The following is a 15,343-nucleotide window of genomic DNA, read 5'->3' as shown; positions in this document are numbered from 1 at the left end:
TATTTCAAATCTCAGGGACCAGAATGAGAAGTTAAGCCAATCTCAAAAACCATTTTAGCTAAAATTCCATAATGTAAATATCAGAATCCTACATTTCAGATACTATGTAAATATACAAAAAGGAAAACTAATGAAAAGGGCTTCTTTGAGTTTTAATGATAAGGACAAAATAAAGGGTAAAGTGAATAGTACCAGGATTGACTTTTTAGTGTAAAAATATGGTTTTTCGTTAAAGTGAACAGTACCAGGTGTTTTTCGTTAAACTTCCCTATAAAAAACCCTTGTCGTCTCGGATACTCTTTCAATAATGTAAGTTTTACTATTTTAATAGTGTAAAGTATCTGAAATTGCTAAACTTCGGGTGGTTTCCTCCGGACTAGTACATCACCGCTTCAAGTGCAAATCCTGCACTCGAAGTGCACAAACTACCGCTTCAAGCACAAACACAATTTTATTGTTCTACAAGTCTTTGCACTTATCAGTGCTATGAAGCACCATAGAAAAATCATTAGCTAGAGCCACGATCCTAACATTATGCCCCAGTTTGGCTTTACGGTGCTTAATTAAAAAGCAGCTTTTTAAAAAAATTTGGATCCTTCAAACGTTTGGTAACTGAAAAATAAAGCTGCTTTTTCTTGAAGCTCGGTGATAAAAATAAAAAATCAGGAAGTTGCTCTGATCCTGTTTTCAAAAGGACTTGGATTGTCTGCCCTCCCCATCCCATGTTCTTCCCATCCTCTCCTATTTATGTGATCACGATTAAGTCACATCAATATTTTATATTCCTATTACTTTTTGTCTTATTATTTCTATAAAAAATCAATATAAAATGTTGACATGACTTAACCGTGATCACAGAAAATAGAAGGGGATGGGGAGGGCATAGGATGGAGAGGGCAGACAATCCAAGTCCCTTTCAAAAACCGCATAAAACTGCTTCAAAATGAAGCATGCGGAGCTACAGTGAAGTTTTAATGAAATTTTCTAAAGGCCAATAATACCCCTACCTTTTTTACTAAAAGGCCATCTATGTCCTCCATCTCTGTAATGTCCTTCATTTCTCTATGCTAAACACCACCCACCCACCAACCCCGACCACCCCAGCCACCACACCTACCCCCTACTAACACCATGACCACCTCTCCGAACCCACTGGTCATTAATTTTCACCCTTCAAGAACGCAACCCACCTCCTGTATTTTCTCTCGAATCCACAACCATTGCCAAATTCAAAACTACTGCTATGGACTCACCTTCAGTGACAGTGTGGAAGCTGTCAGATCTGATCGATGACTGGTGAATACTTGCTTCCGTCTTATGGGGTGATGAAGCCGTAGCCCTTAGTGTCGATGAACCCTCACACCTTTTCGTATTTTTAAGCTTCGTCAACTCTGAGTCGCTGAACCCTCACACTCCAAACCTGATTATCACCAAATCTGTATATGCTTTTGTTGCAATTACATAATCGAGCCCGGCCAAATTTAGAAAATAAATTATCAAATTTGGGGAGATCATCTTGGTCTCAAGGGTGCTACAATGGGGGGTGGTTGGAGGTGTGAAGAAGGGTCTGGAAGATGTGGAAAAGGGAAGAGGGGGCGGAGAGAAAATTGGATGCTTCTAGAAAGAGTTACATTATGAATAAAAAAAGTATAACATCTAACATCATACCCTTTTTCGTCATTTAACATCGTCACAGCGATTTTATATAAAAGTTTACCAAATACTTAAGCAGTTTTTTTTTTTTGTTAAAAGCACTTTTACCAAAAAAAAGTTACCAAACACTTTACTGTTTTTTTTTTATAGCTGTTAATTTTCACAGCACAACAGAAACAAGTTTTTTTTAAAAAGTACAGTAATACTAAACCAGCCCATATGTAAGGTCACTAGCTAATAATGTGGAAAGGTGACGACCTCAATCCATTTTTTTTTTTTTTTTCATTTTGCACGTTTTGTGGATGGTCACATGAGTCATGTAATGAACATGGACTTTTATTCTATATGGTTCGAATTCAATAAAACACATGCATTTTGTAACGTCACAGTTACCACTTGGTCTAATAATCTAACATATGAGAGGTATATGTAAGTGTAAATTTAAAATATTTTAGTCTGATTCAGGTTACGTCTCTTCTCTATAAAAAAAAATCTCACTTTTATGAGAACAGAAAGTTTGCGCGAGAGAATGGTGGCTGACTGTTCAAAAGCTTAAAGACAAATAAAGGTCGGTGGCTGGCTTGTTTTCATTCGAGCTCATGATGACCTGCTCTAACTTCGAACGGTCGCCCCCCCCCCATTTGCTTTGAATACGGCGAGCCGGAGGACCAAATACCCACACAACTCTGAACCTCTCTGCAACTCCTCCTCCTTCACCAATGCGTTCCCCAAACCTCCAAAGACCTCACCTTTAATGGCCGCCGCCGCCTTCCGCCACCTCTCTCTCCCTCCCAAGCTCCCAACTTTCCCACTCCCCACCACTTCCTTAACAAAATCCAGGTTGCTAAACTCTCTCTCTTTCTCTCTCTCTCTCTCTCTCTCTCTCTCTCTCTCTCTCTCTCTCTCTCTCTCTCTCTCTCTCTCTTACACTAACTAACAACTGTGTTTTTCCATTGCAGGACCTTGAAGCTGAAGATCACCTTTTGCCTCACCGTAAAGCAATCAAATGACCAGGGTCTCGCAACCCAAAGCGCCGCCGTCGACAACCTCCGCGTGGTCTTCGCCGCAGGCGGCACCGCGGGCCACATATACCCGGCCGTCGCCATAGCCGATGAGCTCCAACTCACAAAGCCCTCCACCAAAATCCTATTTTTAGGCGCACCCAACAGCATGGAAAGCACCGCAGTACCCTCCGCCTGCTACGACTTCGACACCGTGTCTACCGCCATATTGCACCGCCCAATATTCTCCCCCCAGAACCTCCTCCTCCCCTACACTTTGATCAGGTCCGTAGTCCACAGCTACTCAAAGTTGCGCGAATTCGACCCCCATATCGTCATCAGCACCGGCGGGTACGTCTCCTTCTCTACAGGCTTGGCGGCGAAGCTGATTGGCGCCAAGCTTGTGATCCAAGAACAGAACCGCGTTCCGGGAATCGCCAATTGGGTTCTCTCATTTTTTGCAGATATTGTGTTTGTAGTTTTCAATTGCACCATTGATAGCTTCCCGAGTGGTAGGACTAAGTGTGTGGTTTGTGGGAATCCGTTGAGGCTGTCTTTGAAGAAGCGAGTGCCTAAAGCCGCGGCCAGGGGGCGGTTTTTCCCCAAGGCCGGCGGAGTTGAGGAGTTGGAGAAGGCTAAGGTTCTTTTGGTTCTTGGCGGGTCTTTGGGGGCAAATGCTATTAACATTGCTCTGCTGAATTTGTATTATCAGATGCTGCTGGAGAATGAGGACTTGTTTATCATATGGCAAACAGGAGTGGAGGCTCACAATGAGATGGAGAGCCTTGTGAAGAATCATCGCCGTTTGCTTTTGACTCCGTAAGTGCTTCTGCTATGCTTAAAAGTTGAAACTTGTAATGGCAGATTCTGCATTTCAAAAGATTGGGAAAGAATTTCCTACCAGGGTTTCGTAACGAACTAAGATAATGTTATTGCTAAGATTGCTTCCTTTATGTGACATTCACATTTAAGAATCCTGCTAATTACTTTCTCTTCATCCCGAGAGGGTTAAACTTCGAGAGCGGTAGTGGACTTAGTTTATCTTCCACCTTTGGTCGTGATGTATGTCTCCGTATTTTTGTTGAAAACTTGAAGCTGATGTATCTCTGAATAATGAAGGTTCCTGCATTCGATGGAATTGGCATATGCAGCGGCGGACCTTATTGTTTCTAGAGCTGGTGCAATGACTTGCTATGAGATTTTGGCAACTGGGAAGCCTTCCATTCTGGTACTTTTTTCAAGTTCTCTAATAAAACATTGGAGTCGGATGTCCTTTATTGCTGGATTGTCTGACCTTCATGATATAAGATCAAATTAACAGTCATTGATTTTTCCTTTTTATCGGTTTTGATCTTGTTCTTAATATCCATAATTACGTCAATTGTATTGCTTAAGGGGAAAAATTGATAATCGCTTTTTTGATTTGTAGATACCATCACCGAATGTTGCAGAAGGTCATCAATTCAAAAATGCTTCTTTAATGGCAGACTTAGCAGGTACAAGGGTTATAACAGAAGATGAACTTGATTCAACGACTCTTGGAAGTACAATTGAAGAGATGTTAGGTATGTTTATTTTCTCGCCTAGTGTAGTAGTTTCTTCTGGTGTGGGAATCAGGGAATAAGTGTTGTTTTCACTGGTCGTGCTGATAGCAACAACAACTTAGTGCCCGTGGAAATAATTAGGATCCCTCACATGTGGACATGTTTTTGAAACACTTCAGATCTTTGAAACACTTACAGTAAAATGGTAATGGAGTTGTGGGATGTTTCATAGTATATAAAATCTTGTTACGCACCTCCGGTTTCTGTAGTTCATTTTGTAATGGGAGATGAAGTTATTTGAACTGTGTATGTATTTCACCGATTGTAATGAAAAATATCCGTATTTACCATTATTTCTTTTTTACAGCGGACGAGAGTAAAATGGCAGGGTTGTCCGAGAGGGCTCTGAAAGCTGCAAACTCGAATGCATCTGTAGAGATTGTACAGCATGTTCTTTCTCTAGTCAACTTATCAACAACAAGGGAGAAGTAGGTAAGAACTTGAAAGCTGGTTCCTCCGTTTCAAATTATTGCGGTCGACGAAAAACGAGTTAGTTTGTTGTACGCGGAAGCTTTGATTGTTTCGTATATAGAACTCGAGGCCGTGAAATTGTCGACGAATGCAGTAAGTAGGCTGAGTTCCTAGCTTTTGTTTTCACCTTCAGCTTTAGCTTTTACCTAAATGATTTGCCAAGTTGTTCCTTAACATTGTTAGGCACTCCATTTTCATGTCTGATTAGAAAAAGAGTAATCCCTTGGAGTGCCTTCTCTCTCTATAATTTTAATAAAGCAAATTTTGTATATGTAATCATTTTTTGTTTTAATAAAGAGCGGGAACTACAAGGGAATTTATATCTGAGCTCGTTAAGAGCATTCACCCTTGCACTTAGGTCTCGAGTTTGATTTATCTCTCCCCTAATAACGCATGTGTCGAAAAAAGGGAGGGAATCGGCAACTACTACAAGAAAATGCAAATGAAAGTCAACACCCACCCAAGGAGGAGCATTTGATCATTTCCCACTTTTGTAATTAAAATATCCTAAAACTAGGGACGGGTCGTAACAGGCACAAAATGTCTTGAAATTGATTGGCATTTTACAGTTTTTCTTGGACAAAATAACTCTCCAACGAAAGAATATAAGGCCCTATTTGGTATCTACTTGAATCTAACTTTTTAAACTCAAAAATAATTTTTAAGTTTTAGGCCTTAAAAACTTGTTTGGTAGGATTATTTTCAAAAATTGAACTCAAGACTAACTAAAAAATATAGTCTATTCTCTAAAAACATAAAAAGTGAGTTTTTGGAGTTTTTAAAATTAAACTTATTTATTTCTTTTCTTTCCCTTCTCCCTTCCCACTCCAAATCTACATCTCTCTCTTTTCTTCTTTCTCTTTCCTCTTTTTTTTTTTTTTACCTTTTTCGTCTCTCCTCCAATCTACTATCTTCAGTCTCTTAGTTCTTTTTCTCACGCATCTTTCTCTCTATCTCGTCCGATCCTCTCCCTTCTTTCTTTCCTTCAATCATCTCTTACTTTCTTTTCCCCTCTCTCCTCTTTCTTCCTCTCTTGCGACCCCACTTTTTAAATCTCTTTATCTAGTTTAAGTCGTAAGATTTAAAAATTTTAAATCCCAAACCAATCATATTTTTGAGTCTTAAGGAAAATTGTTTTCAAGAAATGTTTTTAAGAAATATTTTGAGAAATGATAAAATTTTCAAATAGGATAACAAACAGGCCCTAAAGTTTTCCACATCCGCCAAAAGACCTGGAAAAATGTATAACTTGTAAACGAGATTTTTTCACCTCAAATTTCTCTCTCTATTGAAGAAGCTGGCACAACCAACAAATGCTGTTTATACCATATTTAGGGCCTCGTATTTAGATCTCGTACAAATACTTGGGGGACTTAAATGTAATTATGGGATAAAAGAAGGGGCAAATATGTAATTAGGTGATGAGCCCTTATTCTATAAAAGGGCCTCCTCACCCTCACAATTGGGAGAGGCCTGACTCTCACTCTCAGAGGCCATTTCTGAAGCCTCTCACCCCCTCTCAAAGCTTCCTCACACCCCCTAAGCTCTAAGCTCTCTCTCCCTCTTCAACAGAGAAATACAATACAATCAGTGTGGACGTAGCCCAAACCTTGGGGTGAACCACGATAAAATCCTTGTGTTCTTCGTGTTCTTGAGCGTTTGTGCAGATTCACGGTCGGATTTACGTTGTACCAAAACCATCCGGTTTTGTGCATCAACATTTGGCGCCGTCTGTGGGAATCGACACGAAAAGCTATGTCGGTTTTCTCTCAAATTTTCACCTCCACTGTGAATCTACAAAATCTGCAAGAAACCCAAAAAACCTCACTGGGCTTTTCCAGAAAAGAAGATCCAAAACCCAAATCCGTAAAAAGCTTTGTGTGAATCCATGGGAATGAGAAGCTAGCTGAAATGGTTTCGTTGGAAAGGGGGTCCCATTGAAGAGGGACCCACTTCTACGGTCTTCATCGAACTGAGACCCAGATCGAAGAGGCTGGATTACCTCCAACGGATTTGCTCGATCTCTTTGTCCCCAAGAAGCATCCCGGCTTTCCATTTGGCGAGTTGGTTTTCCTCCATTACTCCGGCAGCAAATCCTCCAAACTCTCCACCAAGCTCCACATTTCGGTTCCCGGTTCGTTTCGCTCACTACCAGCCAGATTCAGCTCATCGCGATGTTGATCGAGGACAACGGGGAGGACAGCGAGACACGCGGATTGGCGCCGACCGTTGATCTCAGCGCGTCGAACGGAGAGCTGGCCCGCGACGGGAGCATGGCGGAGGTGTGAAGTTCTGGCAAGCACGCGGTGATCAGCCACAGCAATAAGACTTCAAGCAGATCCATGAAAGCTCCACTCCATGAAATTAATGGGGATGGTGGTTAATCATGTTCTTGGATTTACTAGAGACCTCTCTCTGAGGGGGAGCATCTGTCTTTGTCCGGAATGTGGTGAGATTTTCATGAAAGCTGAGAACTTGGAGCTTTACCAGGCTGTTAGACATGCAGTTTCTGAATTGGGTCCTGAAGATACTAGCAAGAACATTGTGGAGATCATATTCCAGTCCTTAAGATGATGCTCAACTGCGGTGATTAGGCGGCGGATCTGACCCGGCCGTGGACTGCGACAGTGCCACTGTCTTTCTCTCTTTCTCTATGGAAGAGCTATGAAGTTGTTGAAATGAGAGGTGGGATCTCTGATTCTCTACGCAGCTGCTTTCTACGCCTTCATCATCCATCGATCCCTCCAAATCTCTAGCGATCAGAACCTCATCGAAGACGCCACGTTCCTGTTTTCTGCTTTTGGGTTCTCTGAGGAATTTGATCAGCTCAAAATCATTGAGGACGCAGGCGATGGAAATGGCGGTATCAATTTCGACGCCTACGAAGACATCCCGGTGGAGGTGAGCGACGAGGACATTCCACCACCGGTGGACACATTTGTCGAGATCGATTTGGCCGGTGCAAGTACGTGAAGCCCACGCCGATTCAGCGCCACGCTATTCCGATAGCCATGGCTGGCCGCGACTTGATAGCATGTGCTCAGACTGGGTCCGGTTAAACGGTTGTGTTTTGCTTCCCTAGTATCAGTGGGGTCTTAAAGAACGGTGTGGAGTTGTCGCCCGCTCGCGTCGTGGATGAAAATGAAAAGAAAACAGTGAGGTCTTAAAAGAACAGTAGAATGGGTATGAAACTGAAAAGAAACCCATTTTTCCCAAAAATACTGTGGATTCAAAGGAGCCAATTCCTAGGCAAGTTCCAGGAGATGGAGATCAGGACCAGATACCTCCACCAAATGGAAAGTGCGATCTTTTCTCCGCGGCAGTTCCTGTTCCACGTCCATGGCTCCACCGCTGGTGACATCTGACTGGAAAAGCAGTGAAGATCCCAGCATGCCGAAAGCAAAAGAAAAGAGAAAGCAAAAAACAAAAGCAGTGGGAACAAAAGTAGAAAAGAAAAAGGAAAAGGAGGAAAGGGTCTGAAGAAGTTTGTGGAGATGGCATGCGCCAATTGCACACCAGTGTGAAGCAATCCAGCCATCATGTCACTAAGAAAGCAAAAGAAAAAGAAAAAGAAAAAGAAAATGGAGGCTCTCCTCGAGAGCACATGGAGACAGAGGTGCAAAAGAAAAAGAAAAAGAAAATGGAGGCCCTCCTCGAGAGCACATGGGAGACAATGCAAAAGAAAAAGAAAAAAGTGGTGCAGTCATGGAGGGGTCATGTGCTCACAAAGAAGAAAGCAAAAGACAGAGAGTGCGGTAGAAAGTTAAGGCAGAGCAGAAAAACACTGCAAAAGCAAGGAATAAACACCTCACCCGAATGATGTAATTTATTTTTATTATCTTTCGGAAACATCTGTATAAACCCCATCAGAGGGTAATATATATAAACCCCATCAGAGAGTCAAAAAAAAAAAAAAAAAAAAAAAAAAAAAAAAAAGGAAAAGCCCAAAATAAATGGGCTGGCATGTTGTGGAGAGCGAAGGCCCATAAGCCCAAAATAGCACCAACTAGGTGATTAAAAGTACGCCTAGTACTCCAAATTATACATAAGCACTACTCATGTCATTCATACATAAACATTCATGAGCATCACTCATGATAATCATACATAAACATTCATGACCATCATTCATGTCAACATTCATAAGCATCACTCATGTTAAACATTCATAAGCATCACTCATGACAACATCCATGAGCATCACTCATGTCAATCAACATAAACATTCATGAGCATCACTCATGTCAATCAGCTTCAAAAGCTTCATTTACAAGAGCTCTAGCTTCAAAAACTTCATTTACAGAGCTCTAGCTTCAAAAGCTTCATTTACAGAGCTCTAGCTTCAAAAGCTTCATTTACAAACGCTCTAGCTTTAAAAGCTTCATTTACAGAGCTCTAGCTTCAAAGCTTCACTTGCAAAGCTTCACCTACAAAGCTTCACCTACAAAGCTTCAGTGCAAGGTATACAAATATCGCCTCCTAACAACCGCCACTTCGGCCCATACATGGATCCAATTTGAAGTCTTCAGCCAACAGACTCTATTGACCGAAGACTTGGGGGACTACATTATGTACCATATATTGGGCCTCAAGAGAGCCCTCATAAAAAATACTTGGGGGACTCTAGCCCATCACTTATGTATTGAGGAGTGAGCCCTTATTCTATAAAAAGGGACTCCCTCACCTTCATTAGAGAGAAACGCCGCCAGCTGAGCAACCGCCTCGCCGCGAGCATCAACTCTAGCCCATCACTTATGTATTGAGGAGCGAGCCCTTATTCTATAAAAGGGACTCCTTCACTTTTAGAGAGCACTCATGAAAAATACTTGGGGGACTCTAGCCCATCACTTATGTATTGAGGAGTGAGCCCTTATCCTATAAAAGGGACTCCCTCACCTTCAACACCACAAGCCGAGCCAACCAAGGCAACTCAAGCTACAAGCAAAGCGGCCTCGCAGCATGTGCTACTTATAGTTGAGCATCATTTCACTTTGAGCACCGCCTCATATCAAGTACCAGTTCAGGACGACATCTAGTTACTTCGGCCCACACATGGACTGAATTTCAAGTCTCCAGCCAAAAGACTCTCTTGACTGAAGACTTGGGGGACTACTGTTTATACCATATTTAGGGCCTCGTATTTAGATCTCGTACAAATACTTGGGGGACTTAAATGTAATTATGGGATAAAAGAAGGGGCAAATATGTAATTAGGTGATGAGCCCTTATTCTATAAAAGGGCCTCCTCACCCTCACAATTGGGAGAGGCCTGACTCTCACTCTCAGAGGCCATTTCTGAAGCCTCTCACCCCCTCTCAAAGCTTCCTCACACCCCCTAAGCTCTAAGCTCTCTCTCCCTCTTCAACAGAGAAATACAATACAATCAGTGTGGACGTAGCCCAAACCTTGGGGTGAACCACGATAAAATCCTTGTGTTCTTCGTGTTCTTGAGCGTTTGTGCAGATTCACGGTCGGATTTACGTTGTACCAAAACCATCCGGTTTTGTGCATCAACAAATGCTTTTCAATTTTCTAAGCAGACGTAGTTAGAAGCACTTTTAGTTATGAAAAAGCACTTCAACTCATCCATAGACAATCCAAACAGGCCGTTAAACTAATATTGGACTAATGAAATACTTAGCACATTGCTAAGAGGAAGAAAGCACGAACTTCCCCGTCAAACATGAAAGGAAGCTTCCCATTCTTATTGTACATAACCAATGCCCAGATTATCATTCTTCTGGGAAATGCTTTACGCCGTCAAATATTCCGTTCGACCCGACCCGACAAATCGGATAAACAGAAGTGTTCACTCAACAGCAACATCATTTGAAAACTCAAGCAATCGATGAAGTCATATAAGGCAGGAAAAGCCACATTAACAGAGTGTAACTATATTTTGAGATTGTAATGACCACTGTTCAATTTCATAACACTGAAACTCCAAATTCAAACCAAAGAATGAATACTTGCCCGTGTATCGAAGGAGACGAAATCTATACACGACGGGAATAACAGCGACCAAAAAACGCCACCACCGAACGGGGATACGGAGAGTTCACCGGCACTAGCATCTAGATAATGCTTCGACCTTGCAAAATGGGCAAGTATTCTTCTGTGCAAGCCACTGTTTTATACATTGTAGGTGGAAGTTGTGTCCGCAGGGCAGCTTGCCCATCTCGTCATCTGCTTCGTACTCCTCCTATACAAGCGTTGAGTAATTACGGATTAAGAAAATGAAAAAACCGGATATAAAAATTTCTCAGAAACGATCGCCAGGGTTTTACAAACTCACCTGACAAATGATGCATTTGCTATCTCCTTTCCCAGATGAATGTGGCGACGCGTCACTTGACATTGGAAGCTTAATCTTCCGAAGGCAGCGGTTAATTTCATCTTCTTTTAATCCAGTACTCACGTAACCAATTCTCTCACCCAACTCAAGCAGTTGCTGTTATCCGCAAAAAATGAAGAAATGCACACGTTACAAAATTTAGGTAACCAAAAACGCAATCAGGTTTCGAGAAAAAAGAGACAGATTTAGTTTGCGAAAAGTAACCTCATACGACATGCTATCGACATCGAGTCTCCAGTCACGAAATCTATCAAGTCTTCCACCCATCATAAGACTACTTTGAAACAGCATAATCTGCAATCATCAAACCGTGAAACATATCGAACGTTAATCTGCTCTTTACAAAAATTCCTTATTAAGACTAATAAAAATCAAGATATGCAGCAATACTACATCGGTGAATCGAATATGATTCCGCCATCAAAGCTGCAAGTTGATTACATTGCTTGCCAAACCAAATTTTAGCACCAAACCAGGTGAGACATATTGAACAAAAGAAAGATATACCTCTGCAAGGTCTTCGGGGGATGGATGCCGGACATGCCGAAAACACCTACTTCCAAACACCTCCGTTTCACGGCGGCTCGAGACAAAATCCGGTTCGGAATCCAGAAACGAGAGGGTTTCCGGGCTCACGTTTCGCCTTGCTAAACAAGGACGCTGCCAACAAGATTAATCAACCAAACAAATTAGATATGAAACAAGAATGAACACATAATACAAGCAGAAAATTAAGTTGGTATTAAGATTAACTTCAGTATTTAGAGAAAAACAAAGAAAAGTCCTACCCTAATACGAAAGCTGAGAAGATTAACACTGTCTAATCATAATTATATATCCCGTTTAGTGTGGGATTATAAATTGGGCCGGATCCTAATCAAATTGTAAATTCAAGGCAACTCTTAAGTGCCCAAGAAAAATGAGAAAACCAAACAGATCAAAAGGTCCTAGCTTTACCCAAAAAAAATTGAGGAAAATTAATGAGATAATAATCCTGTGAAGCTCAAAATTTACAGAAAATCAGCTTTAAATAAAATGGAGTTTTAACAAAACCCTATTGATACTGTTCATTTTTAACGAAAAACCACATTTATACATTTCTCTTGTACCATTCATTTTACCTTTAAAAATGATTTTTCGTTAGTTTCCTTAAATAAAATCCTAAAGTATAATCAGAGACCATCATAATAGCCTTAAAAGCTATTAGTTGAGGTCAAGTTAGTTGACTAAGGCAGTATATCCGTGCCTTCAGACCCAAACAAATCCCCCTCCCTCTCCTTCCTTAAGTAAGTTAGAGCAGTTTAAAATATTGACCAGTAACAAAATACCCAAGTTCAAATCCCCTCATAGTTTTGATTGGATTACGATACCACTCCAATTAAAAAACGGAAAAAACTAGCAATCCCCAATAAAAAAATGGAAAAAACTAGCAATCCCAATTCATGAAAGAGAGATTTCGGTGTGCCCGAAACATAGCACGGTATGTAAAATATAATAATATAATCGGTTGAAAAGTTAAAAAAAAAATACATTCAACCAATCGTATTATGATACATAATTCATCAGAGTATACGGCTTGTGCACATAGAAATGGACTAGGATTTTCCCACCTTTTTTTTCTATCCCCTTCTATCTTCTCTTCTCAACTTCTCTATTTTATCTCTTTATACAAAATTAATATAAGATGTCGACGGGTATTTTGTTATCTTATAAAAAATTAATATAAGATATTAATGAGAATTTTGTCTTTTTATAAAAAATTAATATAAAATATTAACGTGTTTTAACTTAACCTTCGGAAGGAAATTGAAGGAAGGAAATGAGAGAGAAAAAAAAAAGGAAGAAATTCTTATCCCATAGAAATTGTATAAATTAAAAGCATTAAATGACCACATTAACAGCAAAAGTAAAAACCATTTTGTTTTTACCTCCCTGTGGCTGCTCATCTTATTATTGTCCGCAGCAATCCTGCCTCTGCCGGAGACATTCCTCCTCGCCACCACGCAATCCACCGAGCCGGCAGTTTCCGCCGATAACCCAATTCCGGGGCCGCACCAAACATCCTGAAAATCCATACATGTTGCAGAATTTATACCGAAGGTGGGCCCACCATCACCGACATCCCTGTATTCATTCTTCTCATTGCTTGCGCTGCCCTTGGCGGCGGCGCTCTTCTTCTGCTTTTTCTTCTTCACCTTCTTTCCCTTCCAATCAGCGGAGTTCCGAATCACCTCCGGCACCGAGACTTGCTGCGAGGCGGATGCGGCGCAGCCCAGGCCTCGGAACGTCGACGAGGGAAAGTTTGTCTTTTTCTTCATCGTAAGGCTTGAAGGTAAGGCTTCGTTGTTGTCGGTGGTTGTGGTGGTGGTGAAGCTGGAGAGGAGGAGGGAGGAGATGGTGGGTTTACAGCGGGTGGATTGGAGGAGGGAGGTGGCTGGATCCGTTTCTGAAATGGGTTGGGTGAATTGGGTTCTGGGTCTTCTCCATTTCATGTGCTCTGCTCCTGCTGTTGAGCTCTCTGTGAGAATAGGCATGGTTGCCTAGAGAGAGAGAGAGTGAGGAGAGAGATAGAGAGAAAAGGAGGAAACTTTGGTTTGGTTTTGGGAGAAAGAATAATGGGGTTGTGAATTGTAGTGGAGACAATATAGAAAAATATAGTATACAATATGATTTTACTTTCATTAGCTGTTTTTTATTTTTATTTGTTGAGATTTAAGTATTTTGACTGCTTTTGTAAAACGTATTTATACTCTAAAATGCTTTTGTTAGAAGTGTTTTTTTTTTGTCAGAATACTCGAAAGTATTTTGACTATAAGCATATAAAATATTTATTTAGATAACGTTTTTACTAACATGTAATTTTTAAGGGGTTGTTTTATTGGTGTCTCATATTTTGTTGATTACTAAAAACACTCTATATTTATATTTTAAATTAAAAAATATCTTAATAAACCCTGCATTCTTTCCCAAGCTATCCTCACACCCTAAACTCCTCACATACACACCCCACATCAAACCTGCATATTTGTCTTTACAAACTTGTTTCCTCTAGTTTTCTTTTCAATTTTCATATTAGTAACCTATATAATTCTTCAATCTTTCTTTTAGTCGAAATGGCTTTTCATTAAAGCAAAGACAAAATGACATAAGTATCACCCAAACTAACTCGAGGGCAAAAGGGTTTAAGTCTTGTAGTTGTATGTATATAATATTGAAGTGATGGAGTTTCATGTTGAGTTTTCAAACTTTTACGGAAAAACCTGTTCATTCTTTTCTGGAAAAATGGTCATATTGCTTATGTGAGAGCGTAGAAATAAATTTTAGGCATAACTCAAAGAAAGAACTTAGGGAGCGTTTGTTGCGCCGGACTGTCTCGGACTGGACTAGCTGCAGGGACTAAGCTGGACTGGCTTAGACTAGACTAAGCTGGACTAACTTAGTGAAGCGTTTGGTGCAGTGTCGGACTAAGAAGCAGGATAATAAAAACAGTGCTGTTCATCAGATTTGTGTTTGCTTACACTAGAACTACAAATTTTTGCCATTGTGTAATAAAGTAATGCTACAAATGTCATGAGAAGATACTTGTGTAATAGAGTAATCCTAAACTTTATGCAATAAAATCGAACATTAACTAATGATAGTTTTCTTGGATTATAGAGTTTAAGAAAACGGAACTCATATTAGATATTTGTCTGAAGCAAGTAAAATTGCCATGGAAAATGTCGCTTAAGTTCTTCACGTGCATGATATATGGTGTTCTGGTTCTCTGTTGGGTGAAGATGACTAGGATCCAATGGTGGTAGGGTTTTGAAGGAAGGGGAAACGTGAGTACTAATACTTTGGTTTCAAGAATCCTCCAAGTGTACCCAACAAACCTTGCTCAAAAGAAAAGAAAATAGAAAAGCATGGTAATTAAACAGGCTATAAGGGGCCGTCTCTTTTTCCATGTGGCATAATTCATAGCTGACTAGATTAACAAGCAAGAGCAAGTACATAAGAAGATCTCCATAATTTACAAAATACCAGTGAACTATAGTATACCATTCAAAAGTAGATCTTCATAATTTGCAAACTCCTAGTTAACATTAGCCAAAATACTTCATAGTGGAAAGCTAAGTTATAAGTCATAACATAAGATTGTACGATTAATAAAATACATTCATATCAAAAGACACCACATAATATACTCATCTGCTTGCTTTGTCGCTTAAAAGCCTTTGGACAAACACTTTCTTGAGTTCCGGTTTGATTGCCCTGAA

At 40.5% G+C, this 15,343-nt stretch overlaps 2 protein-coding genes across 2 annotated transcripts; one reads left to right on the top strand and one right to left on the bottom strand.

Moving 5' to 3' along the window:
* The first annotated feature begins 2,110 nt into the window (after positions 1–2,110).
* On the top strand, positions 2,111–5,051 carry LOC103415676 (uncharacterized). The gene is made up of 5 exons (XM_029092115.2): positions 2,111–2,493; positions 2,613–3,473; positions 3,774–3,882; positions 4,084–4,219; positions 4,566–5,051. Exons 1-5 carry the CDS (start codon positions 2,408–2,410, stop codon positions 4,688–4,690), a joined length of 1,317 nt encoding a protein of 438 aa, XP_028947948.1. The 5' UTR covers positions 2,111–2,407; the 3' UTR covers positions 4,691–5,051.
* A 5,506-nt stretch (positions 5,052–10,557) lies between these two features.
* Positions 10,558–13,802, bottom strand: LOC103415315 (uncharacterized). The gene is made up of 5 exons (XM_029092116.2): positions 13,013–13,802; positions 11,592–11,744; positions 11,289–11,378; positions 11,025–11,180; positions 10,558–10,931 (listed from the first exon to the last, which is right to left on the bottom strand). Exons 1-5 carry the CDS (start codon positions 13,616–13,618, stop codon positions 10,797–10,799), a joined length of 1,140 nt encoding a protein of 379 aa, XP_028947949.1. The 5' UTR covers positions 13,619–13,802; the 3' UTR covers positions 10,558–10,796.
* Between the last annotated feature and the right edge of the window lie 1,541 nt (positions 13,803–15,343).

This window comes from Malus domestica, chromosome 14 (assembly GCF_042453785.1).
Source record: "Malus domestica chromosome 14, GDT2T_hap1".
NCBI lineage: Eukaryota > Viridiplantae > Streptophyta > Magnoliopsida > Rosales > Rosaceae > Malus > Malus domestica.
The sequence above is the reverse complement of the archived record's forward strand: the minus strand, read 5'-3'. Positions and strand labels throughout refer to the sequence as shown.

What these genes read in the sequence shown, in the direction of transcription:
- LOC103415676 (XM_029092115.2), top strand. Translation starts at nt 2,408, where the DNA reads ATGGCCGCCGCCGCCTTCCGCCACCTCTCTCTCCCTCCCAAGCTCCCA. An exon ending in CGCCGTTTGCTTTTGACTCC is followed by an intron (nt 3,474 to 3,773) that starts GTAAGTGCTTCT and finishes TGAATAATGAAG; the next exon opens with GTTCCTGCATTCGATGGAAT. An exon ending in CTGGGAAGCCTTCCATTCTG is followed by an intron (nt 3,883 to 4,083) that starts GTACTTTTTTCA and finishes TTTGATTTGTAG; the next exon opens with ATACCATCACCGAATGTTGC.
- LOC103415315 (XM_029092116.2), bottom strand. Translation starts at nt 13,618, where the DNA reads ATGCCTATTCTCACAGAGAGCTCAACAGCAGGAGCAGAGCACATGAAA. An exon ending in CCCCCGAAGACCTTGCAGAG is followed by an intron (nt 11,379 to 11,591) that starts GTATATCTTTCT and finishes TGATGATTGCAG; the next exon opens with ATTATGCTGTTTCAAAGTAG. An exon ending in TCGATAGCATGTCGTATGAG is followed by an intron (nt 11,181 to 11,288) that starts GTTACTTTTCGC and finishes TGCGGATAACAG; the next exon opens with CAACTGCTTGAGTTGGGTGA.